Source organism: Corapipo altera, unplaced genomic scaffold, assembly GCF_003945725.1.
Source record: "Corapipo altera isolate COAL_440 unplaced genomic scaffold, ASM394572v1 268, whole genome shotgun sequence".
In the NCBI taxonomy this organism is placed as follows: Eukaryota; Metazoa; Chordata; class Aves; order Passeriformes; family Pipridae; genus Corapipo; species Corapipo altera.
In genome coordinates, this window is record NW_020884901.1 from 3084267 (window position 1) to 3097755 (window position 13489).

At 49.3% G+C, this 13489-nt stretch overlaps 1 protein-coding gene across 3 annotated transcripts in view; it reads right to left on the reverse strand.

Annotated features, from left to right (window-relative positions):
* The window catches only part of COL5A1 (collagen type V alpha 1 chain), a 148460-nt gene that overhangs the window by 20336 nt on the left and 114635 nt on the right, over positions 1-13489 (reverse strand). For all 3 annotated transcript variants that reach the window (XM_027650240.1, XM_027650239.1, XM_027650241.1), the window contains 15 exons: positions 12386-12430; positions 12047-12100; positions 11069-11113; positions 10367-10420; positions 9732-9785; positions 6360-6413; positions 4778-4885; positions 4524-4613; positions 4378-4431; positions 3644-3751; positions 1873-1980; positions 1218-1271; positions 463-516; positions 175-282; positions 27-80 (listed from right to left, as the gene is read on the reverse strand). In XM_027650240.1, coding sequence (XP_027506041.1) covers positions 27-80; positions 175-282; positions 463-516; positions 1218-1271; positions 1873-1980; positions 3644-3751; positions 4378-4431; positions 4524-4613; positions 4778-4885; positions 6360-6413; positions 9732-9785; positions 10367-10420; positions 11069-11113; positions 12047-12100; positions 12386-12430 — 1044 coding nt within the window. The remainder of the gene's footprint in view (positions 1-26; positions 81-174; positions 283-462; positions 517-1217; positions 1272-1872; positions 1981-3643; positions 3752-4377; positions 4432-4523; positions 4614-4777; positions 4886-6359; positions 6414-9731; positions 9786-10366; positions 10421-11068; positions 11114-12046; positions 12101-12385; positions 12431-13489) is intronic.

Consider the following 13489-nt stretch of genomic DNA (forward strand, 5'->3'; position numbering starts at 1 on the left):
AAAAAAGAAATATGGAACCATCTTACCATTTGCCCAACATCTCCTGTTTCTCCTTTCTCCCCAGGTGGTCCAGGCAAGCCCTGTGGAGGTGGAAGGGGTGAGTTTTAGCTGTGAACATCTCAGGTGAGCCCCAGCTCTCACTACCCCCAGCCCGCCCTCGATGCCACAAATCACCTGCAAGCCCACAGGGCCAGGGGGACCAGGGAAACCTCGGGGTCCTTCATCACCTTTCTGCCCAAAGAGGCCCTGCTGTCCTCTGGGTCCTGGCTCTCCATCAGCTCCCTACAAGGAAAGGGTCTGACACAGCTCAGCAAAAACACAAGGTAGACACAAACCCCATCCCCACCATCTCCTGCTGCAGCCCACGGCGATGCCAGGCTCGTGTTGGGCATCAGCAGTGCCAGGCAGAAACTGCCCATCCTTACATGGCTTTTTAGTGAAAAAAAGGAGAGCAATACTCACAGCTGGGCCAGGCTGACCAATTGGACCCTGGGGGCCGGTAGGACCTGGTGGACCCTGTCACAAAACAGAACTGCAATGTCAGCATTAGGAGCAGAGTGTCAAGTTCCCTTGGAAAAGGTGATGCCCTTCAACACAGCCTCCATTAAACCTGCATTAATTCCCAAACCAGAGAGGGAGAACAGGGTTAGGTGTCTCTGGAAGCACCAGCATTCCTCAGTCCTCGTGCCAATGGCACAGCAGACACATCTAAACACATTTTTGCTCCAGAAAAGCAATGTCACACCACTCAGTTCTATCTAAATACCCATGTGTGACTCGTGTTCCTCAGGCTCTGGGCAGCACAGAAAGGGTGCTTCAGTGTGCTGCAAACAGCTAGAGTTATCATAGAATTACAGAATGGTTTGGGTTGGAAGTGACCTCTGAAGGTCACCTGGTCCAACCCCTCTGTCATGAGCAGGGACATCTTCAACTGGATCAGATGGGGAACTTCAGCCAAAGACCCAACTTTAGTGGCAAGGGCTATTAATGTTTCACAGATGTTTACATGGTACATGGGTGACATGGAAATGTCTCATTGTGTTCCTGGGAGCTGGAGGCTCTCACTCTTTTTAACATCATATGGGTATTTGATGAAGAAGAGGAGGAGATGAAGCAACAAAAGAAATACATTAAAATTATATTGTTTTCTGTTTCCAGCAAGTCACACAATGTAACAACACCCCTCAAGAGAAGCAGCTGCAATGTCCTGCACTTACCTGCTCCCCTTTGTCACCCTTGCTGCCCTTCTGGCCAGGCTCCCCAATCTCACCCTGTCAGGAACAAAGGGGTACAAAGTTAGTTCACTTGGTGACCACCTCCCCATCTCAACATTCCAGCAATAGTCCTGTGTGTCTGTATCCTCATCCCAAAGCTGACAATTCCCACAGAAGCAGCCCAGAGTGTGCTGAATAATGCCAATGATTTGACCACTCCAGGTATAACCAAATCCTTTTCCATCCTGCAGCTCTCCTTGGCTGCCATGCGATGCAAGAAGCATCATTTTGCAGACCCTTTTAGCAGCCATGAGGGAGTCATCCCAGATTATGTTTTCTAAGAATCTTCCATTCCAGAAGGGGCTTAATGAGAGAGTGGGCAAAGGTAATTAATTTGGAAAGGCCAGGCACCCACAGGCAGGTGCTGCTGCAGGTTTGGGGGAAGGCAAACTGGATTTCATGGAATGGTGTGGCTGTGGCTGGCAGAGCACACAGAGCTCCATCTGCTGCTGCTCCCCAGGTTGGATGCTGCTCATCTCACAGACTGCGAGCACCACAAAACATCCTCCAGCAGCACATCCCACCCAATGTGGTGGAAGCACCAAAGGGGCACAGTTCCTTCCCAGAGTGACCCTGAGCAGCAGGGAACTGTTCTCACCTTGTCTCCATCCTCTCCAGGGGGGCCGACAGGACCTGCTGGACCCGGCAGTCCCACGGGACCCTGGATGCCATCCCGGCCAGCTGGTCCTTGAGGACCCTTCTCCCCCTGGAAGCAGAAGAACAAGCGGGTCACACAGAGCTCTCCTCCACCCTCCAACCAGCCCATTACATCCCATTAATGTTTTATTCAGCTGCTAACAACCCCTGGGCATGAATAGCAAAAACTGTTCCAGCTGATATTTCATCAGGCTCTGGGCTCGCTGTCTGAAACAAGACAAAATTTCTGTCTTGAGAGATAACGAAGGAACAAACAAATCTACACAGTGAATACCCAGATCCCAGCTGCAATTTCACTGCTATAGCAATATAATCAGATTTAATCTGAACCCTCTGCCATCTCTCTCCAGATGACAAACAAGACCCCAACTAATTTCTACTCCCACAAGCCAGTTTTTGCTGATTGTGCTCCAGGCTGCCCCAGCCTTCTCCCTTCCCTGGCTGATCCCCAGCTAAGGGGGGTTCTCAGGAGGCCCTGAGCTCCCCCCCAGCTTCTGGACAAAGGAAAACACCTGAAGTGAATAAAACAATCTCTGCTGGCCTCCTGCTTAAACAACTACCAGCACTCCTCCAAGCTGGAGCCTTCAATCAAATTTGTTTGTTTACAGGAACTGAACAGCGAATATTTTCCAGTTTCCTCGTACATAATTTAATTGCATCTGAATCCTGGGTGCTCTCTTCTGAATAATTACATGCCACATAAATTGCCTATTCATCTACCCACTGACTGATACATCATATAGGTACTCGGCAGGACAGATGTTCCTAAAGCTGATTCACCAGGAAATTCTTGCCTCTGGATTAGCTGCCGGAGTTTCTAATAAGCCAGCAAATGTGGAATACAGTGGCTGCTAAACGCTTTTGATAACAACATCAATCACCCATGAGATGGAGTCTGACATCACCGATGCCACCGTTCGCTCATATCGCTGGGCCTGAAGCCGAGCTTAGATTTGAGGTAGGCAACCCAAACACCCCTTCCAACCCATTTGGGCGGGAACTGGAGGCACGGGGACTGTCAGTGCTGAGCTCTCCAGGAACAGAAATAGCCACATCCCAGCCCACTCCCTCCTGCCCGCACGTGACATTTCACGCGCGTGCCGGGGGAGCGAAAGACGTGCGAGTTTGCGCGGGTTGGCTGGAGAACGCTCCGGAGAGGGACCATATGGCAGGACTCAGCCGTGCTGGGCTCAGGATCCTGCTGGGAGCAGCTCTGTCACAGGCACCAGCGGGGTGGATGCTGCACCACCACCACACAGCACCCCAAAATCTTCGCAGCGCTTTCCCGTGCCTCCCATCTTCCGGGGAAGGATTTATTTGGGCTCCGTTGAAACTGCTGCTGCCATTGCATCCTTATGTGATGGGGCTGGCTTACTCCTCTTCCCAAAGGCCTGGCCTTTGGCTGCTTGTCACTAGGAGGTTGCACAGGCTGTCATTTCACCTGCTCAGCCCTTGTTGCCTGAGGACATGTTGGTCCCTGGGATCAGATCCGTTTTTGATAGCACCGGCATCCCAAACGGGGCAGCTGAGCCGTTAACATTTAGTGGCTTGATGTGCTCAAGATGAGAAAATTAATTTCTACCTGAATTCCTATTTTATTTATTAATTTGAATCTTTCATCCACCTCCCCCAGGGACTGGTTCCATGCTCAGCTCCCTGCTGTGCACATTTCTAGTTGACCCACAACCTTTAAATTTTATACTGGTACTTACTGGAGCTCCCTTTTCACCTGCAGGTCCTGGAGGCCCCTGGGGGCCAGGTCGCCCTGGCAAACCTATTGGGCCAGCTGATCCTGCTGGGCCACGCTCCCCAGGAGAGCCCTGTTGGGAGAAGAAGGAAAGAAGCACTAATTGCAGTATCAAGCTTCATGAAGAGACAAAGAAATCCAGCAGCAGGATGCTGCAAACACGCTCTCAGTACGTGAGCACGTTTGATGGGATAACTGCCATGTGATGACTTGGTACCACCAGCCTAAGGGGTCCTGCAGATTGTTTTTTTAATTAAAATCCCTGGAAGGGCTGGTTTCTCCTGGTGCAGGGAGCTCAGTTCCTGGGGATACATTAACAGCTTGGAACGAGAGCGTGAGCCACTTCACAGCCAACGCAGCAGGGAGGGTTGGATGATGAATATTTTCTTCCAGGAGGGCGGCACTGAACATGGATCTCAAGTGAGGACAACTTCCAGAGGGAAAGCAGGTGGCTTAGAAGCAAAACTCTGGATGTCCTGAACCACTGCAGTTCCCTCAGCTGGTCACGTATGTTCCCAGCTGACACCACAAAACAACTGCGTCGTTACACGCGTGTCTTGTAAAATAAAGCAACGTCCAGGGAGTTGTTTGTTAGTGCAAAGGAAATAAGGGATAAAGCCTGGAGCTGTGACTAACCCCCTTATGGCCTGCCAAGCTTGTAAATGGTTAGGTGGTGCCTGCAAGGGCAAGGATACTCACTGCTGGGCCTGGAGGGCCTGGAGGACCTTCGTTGCCTTTCAGCCCTGGAGAACCCTGGAGGGAGGAAAACAAAGTCATTTTGGGAGGTGGGTACTGCACCTCCCAGGCATCCTCCCTGCTGGAAGGACTGAGCAGCCTCTACTCACAATGGGGCCAGGGAGCCCTCTCTCTCCGGGGAAGCCTCGCAAGCCGGGGGGACCATCCTTCCCTGGGAGGCCAGCGGGACCAGGGTCCCCCTGCAACGACAGGATGAACAGCTGAGGCTCTGCAGACTCCATGGAGACCCAGCTTGTCTCTCCACGGGGAGACAGAAGCTTCATTTCTCTTCTGAATCATCCTCTCCATCTCTGGGGAGAGGCAGGCGCCCAGGCTGGCAGGGAGGGTGAATTCTAGTCCCTACCTTGGTCCCTTCTTTTCCAGTGAGGCCAGGAAGACCTTGTTCACCCGGGGGACCCGGAGGGCCTGGGTGTCCCCGCTCACCCATCGGCCCAGTCTCACCAGTTGGACCCTGAAAAAAACAATCAGAGAGAACGTGGTGGAACAACAGAGGAAGGAAGAGGTGCAGGCTATCAGTTTAGTCCTCTGGGTTGCAATGAGATGGAAATGCTTATTCCCTTAGGTGTCCCCTGCAGTGCCACCAGGAATCCCTGAAGAGACACCTCCTTTGGCACCTAAAGGAACCTTGTGTTTTGGAAGTGGGCAACACTGCACTTGGCAGAGCAGAGGCACGGGGAACCTCTGGAGTGAAAGCATTCACAGAAATGAGATGTCATTACTACAACCGTTATGCCTAGGTTTTTCTTTTTAATTGAAAACTTCCTAAGCACTCTACAACCCTGCTGATTCTCCCTTCCATGGGGCATAAATAATGCATTAGGCTTGTACAGCACAGCAATTATCCACTGCCTCCATGCCCTCCGCGGGCACTAATGTGACGAGTGTAAGATAAAGCCCAGCACAGAGGGTTCCCCAGTGGTCCATTTTAGGGGAGGACAGGAGCCAGGAGCACAAGCCTGTAACATCCCTGCCCGTCGGTGTCTGCTGGGACAGGGGCTGTAATTCATGTCCTGCTGCAGGGTGCCACTTAGTGCCAGCAGAACTCCACCACTGCCTCGCTCAGCAGCCACAGATCACGCTAAGTACGCGCAGCAGAGCCCGATAAAATTGCCACAGAACTTAATTTGCACTTGAGAAGACAGACGCAGTCGTCAGGGAATTGCCCCTAATCAGGGAATTTACAAATCAGGGACTTTACACACTGTCATTAAAGAGGACAAATTAATTACTTTCTAATTAAAGAGCGAGCTCCCCAGCAGTTCAGCAAAGAAGACTTGACCTAAAGCCAGTCCTACTCAGTCCAGGACTCTGCCTAGAACTGACCCACAAGCCCTGAACGCCTGTACTTAAAGGCTCTGAGTTCTGCTTGTGCAGTGACTATTTCCAGATTGCACAGGGCTTTTTGTGACTGAAAAAAACCAGCCCAGCTCTGACAGAATCTGGCAGCACTTCAGATTAAAGAGGGATGACTTTCTTCACAGCGACATGTAAGAGCACTCTTGCATCACGCTTGCAGTGCCCTGAACACCAGCAGCTGTACAGCCCTTGGAGATCTTGTTTAACTCACTGTCTGCTTACAGGTCTTTTAGTTGAATTGTGTAGAGCTGGCCTTTCCAATTTACACCAGGGTAGTTGTATTAAGTTCACAGGAACCACCTTACTTACAGCAGCCCCCAGGCATGTTTGTCTAAACACCATCCAAAGGCCTCCACAAGGTGGGCTGGGAACCACTGGGATATTTCACACCTTGGCCAGGAATTTCAAAGCTATCTGACATGCCTTTGCCTTCCCTGGAAGAGGAGTCCTTGCTGTACAACCTCTGGTCTCAGAACCTCCAGCTGAAGCATCAGAGTTCTGAGAGCCCACGGTGCCCACCAGAGGAAGAGGAGTTGCAGAGGGCTGGTACGAGTGTATTTGCTTCTTACCTGAGGGCCTACGACACCAGGAGGTCCTGGAGGGCCAGTCTTGCCTTGGAAACCCTGTTAGAGAAAGGCAAAAGAGAAAGAGGTGACACTTCTGCCAAGGACTGCTCCAGCAAGGGTCAGACTGCCACCCGACTGCTCCTCCCGCGGTGAAACCACTGACCAGGAGCGGATGGACACCCAAAGGAAAAAGAAGAAATCAAAAAGAAGGTGGAAAATATGTATTTGAATTTATACAGGGGTGAAACAGAGGAAGAAGAAGGGATTCTCAATGCTCAGCTCTGCTGTTTCGATGGGGCTGCTGTGGTTTGGCTGAAGGATTGGCCATATATATTAAAAAAATTGCTACGCTCATAAAACCTGTTGAGGCAACGCCTGTTAAAGGGCTATTAAAAAGTCACAGTGAGTTTCTTCACGCTGAGCAATTCTTAAAAGCTGATTTCCCTTCTCCTGCTCCCCATTCTGGTGCTGGTTTAGGCTCAGTTCTGTTTTAATCTCAGCTCCCAGGAGCCCAGGGGCTGGGTGACCCTCTCTTTCACTTTTGGCACCGGCAGCTCCCAACTTCAGCCCTGCTGAAGTCCCAAACCCTCCAGCCATGGGGGGGGGTGAGTGAAGCTTTATTTCCTTAACCAACATCTGCTGAAAGGAATCACAACAGTGTTTGTCCCCGAACACTGATGAGCAGTGAAGGCTCCATGACAGCTCCTTATAATGTCATTTTGAAGAGTGACAATAGCGAGCCATCACCACTGCAATTGTTTAGCTCTCCTAAGCCACTCTTTAAAAGCACATTAATTATCGTTCTTACTGCAGCACGCTGACAAGCTTGAGAAATGGCATTTAAGGCGTACAGGCTATTTTCTCATTGCCACAAAAGAGGATCAGATAAATCCCGTGTCAATGCTAATGTGTCGTGCTAAAACAACTCCTCCATGATATTCTAGCTGCCCGCAGATCACAGAAAATATCCTGTCACTGACGGGGAAATGGCAAAACATCGTGGGGAAATGAATGTACAATTTAAACTCTCATCGTAGAGAAATATTTAGACCATTTCTGCTCAGGACTTTTCTTGTTCACCTGGAGAAAAGGGGTTTCCTTTTGTGCTGTTTGAGCCTCGGGCACAGGGGTTTTATAATTTGTCATGGTTTTTTAGATCCAATCTTTGTTTAAATTTAATATAGCCAAATATTTCAGCATGGCTGTTTGCCACTGAAAGAGAAGTAAAATAAAGGGAAGTGTTTCACACAGAGATTTCAAGCCTAGATTTTCTTGCATGAAGACACATTGCACTGACCAGGCTATTGATGGAGAAATAGAACTTAATTTGCTTTTATGTTTCTCTTGCTTTCTGGCACTGTGTAGGGAAAGGGGGACAAAAAGGGTATTCTCCTACCCCAAGGGGTTGAAGGGGAAAGGGAGTTTTGCAAGTTTGATGACACAGATTAATAGAGATTTTGGTTTCTGGCAGGATTTGCCTGGGAGAGGCAAACTACTGCTGCAGTGACTGAGGAAAGCTATTAGGGAGAACTTTCAGACCTAAAATAATTGAAAGCCCATTCCCCATTCCTAGTCATGCAGACTTGGAGTTTGATGCTTTATTCCAGTCTCAGAAGTTGACAATAGCAGATAAAAGCAAAGTTTTTATTGTTTCTTCCAGCTCAAATGTATTGTCCTGGACATTATGGATAACTCGAGAAAGGAAGACTAAATGTCAGTCAGGCTCTGGCAGGTGAAAACTCTTCACCTTTAAGTTAATCCTGGCCTGAGGACTCTGCTCAAAACTACCCCAACCACCGCCCTAAAGTCAGTCTTGTGGAGTGTAAATAAATATCTGGTGTTGCTGAGCAGTGTTTGCATTGCCTTGCTTAGCAAATGCCAGGCAAGTTAATTAAATTGTGTGATAAGTTGAGGGGAAAAAATGCATAATGTGCAAAGCCTTTTTTATGCTCATTTGCCAGGAAGGCAGTAGAGAAAAATGCAAAGCTGAGGAGAGGAAACGGGTTTGGTTTTTTCCTCTGTAAAACAGAGACAGAACAAAGGGTCTATCCGCCAACATGCAGCATGCAGTGTTGGGAGAGGGATGTACCAAAAGCAGTGACTGAGCTGGATTGTAAACAGCTGAGGAAAAACAATAAACATCCCCCAAAATGCCAGCCAGGAGCTGCTCCCCAGGGAATGTTGCTGGAGGGGGCACAGGCACATCTGGGGGAGGCTCTTGTGTGTGGCTTTTGGCGTGGGCAGAGATCATGGGATCACAGTCTGCTTTGGGTTGGAAGGGACTATAAAAGCCATCTCATTCCAACCCCCTGCCATGGACACCTTCCACTAGCCCAGGTTGCTCCAAGCCCTGTCCAACTTGGCCTTGGACACTTCCAGGGATGGGGCAGCCACAAATTTTTTGCTCATCTCTTCTTACTCAGGTGCTCCAGGAACTGGTGTAGACACAAAAACTAGAGGAAAATCATTCCATGTCTCCCCTTGGACAGGAATTGCCTTCCTCTCCAGACAAGCACGGCCAAAACTGGGCTGTAACTCTTCTCTGCTGTGACATTGGCCACGTGGTGCATCAAGAAGTGAGAAGTGTTTATTTCTCCCTATTCCAGATGCCAGAGGAAATAAAACTGCACCTGGTCTCAGGCACATGGGTGTGGGAAGCTGAGAGGGTGGAGAATGGAGCCTGTCTCACGTGCCAAACCCCTGCTATCACAGCCTAGAGTTAAGTCTCTCAAATAGAGACAGGAAACCTGAACATCTCCAAAGGACAGTGGGAAAGAAAGCTCAGGGGTTACCCATAACACTCCAAAGGGTAGAGGCACAGCCTTCCTGTGGGAAGGAAAAGGGACAAGAGCTACAATGAGTCCTTGGGGTGCAGAGTCCCAGCCACAAGGCCTGCTCAGAATTCACCCCCCAGCTTCCTCTCCACCTTGTCCAAGTAAGAACCACACCAAGCACTGGCTTGTGCTGGTGCTGACCAAGACTCAACTCAATCAAAACATCCTCCCAGCCCTCAAGGAGCTGCCTCTTGCATCACCCATCACAGAAGAAACCCAAGTGGCCCCGATGCCAGTCACTGGCACCACAACATCCCTGCTCATGTTTTCAAACCACACACATTGGCCTCCACAATCTACTGAGGGACACAGAGAAAGGAGGTGGTCACAGCCTCCAGATAAACCATCATTAGACCAACCTGTCCTGCTCGGAACAGGGCTGCTTCCCACAGACCATCCCATGCAGCTGGAGAGACACAAACCTCCAGGGAATCCAAAGGTGTGGCCACATCTCCCCAGCTGCACAGGAGGGTTTGGAGAAACCACCTGGCAAGACAAGACTCAGGACTAATGATCTGCCCAAGGTTTTTTGGCTACTTACAGTTTCTCCTCTCTGTCCAGGGTGACCAGGCAATCCATCCTTCCCAGGAGGACCCTACAGCAGAAAACCAGGGTGAGAAGGAACATCACTGAGTGCTCAGTAATAAAACTGTGATAAGAGCTGAATCAACCCTGCTTGTCTCAGTTGCCACCCATTTTACAGTGAAATTGGGGTGCTCAGAACCCTAAAAGCTACATCCCTTTCCCACACATCTCCCAAAGGAAAGATTTATCTTACAGGCTCAGAGCAGGAGTGAGCTGCTCACCACAGGGAAGGAAATCACTCCACAAAGGTTTCTGAGGTCCCCCACCAATGTATAATAATTGCAGAGACAGCAGTGTTAGTGTTGTGCTGTCCTCCCCATATACAGAGGGAAAATAAGGAACAGAGTACCCAGGAAAGATCCCAGAGATTCTGAGTCATTAGGAAATGAACATTTATAATCAGCTGCAATTTACTTGGCTATATAAAATCTTAAACCACTGGGTCATTATCGTGATGTCTCAGTGAAGCCTTTTATTGGGGACATCACCACTTGTCAGGGAGGCAGCTCAGGCTGAGCTGGCACAGGCAGTCACAGCTGGGTGGGAAAGGCTTTGGATTTCTTTGGATGCTCTAGAAAGTGAGTTACTTACAGGGGGACCTTTTGGTCCAGGGAATCCAGTCGGTCCTTGAGGCCCTGGTGGTCCCTGGGATGGAAAACAAGCCAGAAAACATGGTTAAGGAACCTGTAACACTTCACTGTGAAACACCAGCTCTGTGTGAGCAGCAGATGCGCACAAAGGTCTGGAAAGCCAAACACTGGGTGATTTTGTAGAAAATTTAAAACCAAAACCCAGTAAAAAAAAAAAAAAAAGAGAGAGAGAGACAGAAATTGAGGCTAAAATCATGAAAGTCCCATTGTTTCAGTTTTTTCCACCAGTCTGGGGGGAAAGCACTATGAGATCCTAGAGGACCATATCCCCCAGAAATCGGGGGCTCTGGCTACCTGCACAAAAGCCTGGGGTGACTTCCTCCTTTTCCCATGGGATGATGTTCACACAGGACACCCAAGGTCCCACGTGAGCCTTCCCTGGAAAGCTCAGAAATGACCTGAGGGTTGGAGGTGACTTGTGGGATCTCTCTCCACACAAGCACTTTTCACCCTGGATTTCTGACCAGACTTTTCCTTTTGCTGACCGAGGTGTGCTGAGCTGCATCCCGGCTCCTGTGAGCTGCCCACTCATCTCTGCTTGACAGGTCACCTTGGAGGATGTTCACTGCCAAAACCCCTCAGCACCATCTCAGCCCTGCAAACCCTCCTCTGAGTCCCGTTTTACCCCACCAGGTTGTCTTACCCTTTCTCCAGGAGGACCAGGGGGGCCATCACCACCAGAGTTGCCCTTTTATGAATAAAGAAAACAAGAGGCCATTAAAAATACATTTATCACCATTGAAGCTGCTGTGTGCAAAGACTTCAAATGGCACCAAGCCTACAGTGGCACCACACCACCCACTCCCCTGTCCCTCTCTAATAATAATTCTGTAGCAGGAGCAGCACCCAGTGACAAATAAGCAGCTGCTCATTCCTCCCCATGTTGCTTAATAAAAATACAGGAAAGATAACGTCAGTGAGCAAGGGATATTTCCACTTCACAATGGCCTCCCTCTGAGAGATAAATGCCACCACAAAGATGAGGTATTTATCAAAAATTCATGCCAGCACAAAGGCGAGACGTTTATTTTTAAATCTGGCAGTGTGGTGGTGATGATGCCTCACTACAAAAGTGTGGCTTCATCACACCCAGAGACTGATGGTCAGGGAATCAGGGTGTGCAGCAGGTTCTGGATCTGAGTGTGCCTCCCCGGGTTGGCTGGGAATAAAATACCTAATTTTGCCTGGTGACCCATCCTGGGCCAACAGCGGGCAGGCAAAGTGGTTTGGCAAGGTGCAAGGATCTGGAGACCAGCAGCAACACGTCCCTTCACCCGTGGCACAGCCTTAGGTGGTTCAAACACTAATTAAACACCAAAAAAGAGGGTTTAGGGGAGGTGTCAGGGAGTTGGAGGGTTGTGCTGATGTGGAGGAGCTCCCTTCCCTTCTTGTTGAGATGGCTCTGATTCCTGCACTTGATGTGGAATTGTGGGCCAACACGTTTTTAGAACTTGTGCATGTATTTTACAGTTGGGTTATGATCTGGGAATAAAGCTTAGAAGGGCTCAGCTTTCCAAATCCAATAGAGAAAGGAGAGGAGGGAAATGGAGGGCAATGAACCAGACATTCTCAAAACCAACACTTGTTAGGATGTGACCCCGAAGGCTTCCCAAAACCTTACCTTTGGGCCAGGTTTTCCAGTGCTTCCCCTAGGCCCTCTTTCCCCACGTGGACCCTTAAAAAAAGACACAAAAGGTGACATTTTAGCCCTTTCTGCTACCCACAGCTACACTGTGATCGGGCAACAAGTCATCCCACCAGCAGCAAGGGCTGACAGGAGCCATCATCACTCCCTCTGGAGTCTGATGACTTCAAAATATGTTCCCCAAAGCACTGTGTCCTTCTGCTTAGCTGTGAGTGCTGAAGGCCAGATCCTACCCCCCCCAGTGAAGACACACATCAGATCCCAGTTCCCCTTGGCCATGACAAGCTTTCCAAATGCACAAGACTGGCTCGTTACCGTTGGACCGCGCTGCCCCCTCGGACCTGGTTTGCCAGGTGTTCCCTGGAATGAAAAGAAAGGAAGAGGAGTTAGCAACCAGCACCAGAGCAGATGATCCTGTCACAGAGCCCATTACAAAGTGCCTCCAAACCTCTCTGGTTCTCATTTGTGATGAAAAAGTCAACAGCAGGTTTACTTTCATGTTCTCTTTCTCATATTTGTTTTAATTTATAATGCTTGGGCAGGTCTGGACAATAATCCCTATGCCCAGGCAACATCTGTTATCTGAGGGAATGACTCTCCTAAGGAACAGTATTCTGAGTCCTTTAAAACACCACCAAAGCTTTCAAAGACGAGGCCACCCACTCAGACCATACAGTATCCCAAAAACTCATGGCACAACCAGCAAAAACCCATTCAACTCTGCCACCCCAACACCTATAATCCCTTTTTTTCCCCACTGATCCCTGCTAATCCCTTCCCCCAGCTCCCAACAGGGGGAAGGGCTGGTCCTCATCCTGCTGCTCACACGTGTTGCTGCTCAACATTTAAGGACTGACAGCAGCAGAGCAGGATTCCTGCTCGGAGCACTTATTTTGTGCCACACAAGCCAATTAAGCTGCCCTACATATTTACAAATCTTTCTTGGTCGCTGCAAACTCTATGCTAAACAAGTGATTGTTGTGCAGAGCAGGAGCAGGAGGCTCATGTGATCTGACAGATGCACTCAGCTCCCCAGGATGGGTGACTGTGATTAATCCTGACAGAGAAAAGACAGAGGGTCCTAAATCTGGCACTACATTAAGCTCCATTACCCTGTGCCTCAAAGCAAACTAATGGCCTGAAAACACTCTTTTGGCCAGTGTCAAGTCTCCAAAAAAAAAAAAAAAAAGTTCTGAGAGGTTTAACTTTCCCTCTTTGGACCTGCAGCTCATTAATGGTACCAATCACCTGTTAAAGGAAGGATGAGGGAGACTTGATTCCTATGCAAGGAACACTGAATGCTTAAAATATCACTTGCCATTTTCTGCCCCAAATCCATCATCCTGCTATCCTGCTTTCCCGTGTCTGGCACTCATTAACCAGCTGAACATAAAACAGGAGCTGGGAAACTTTACAATC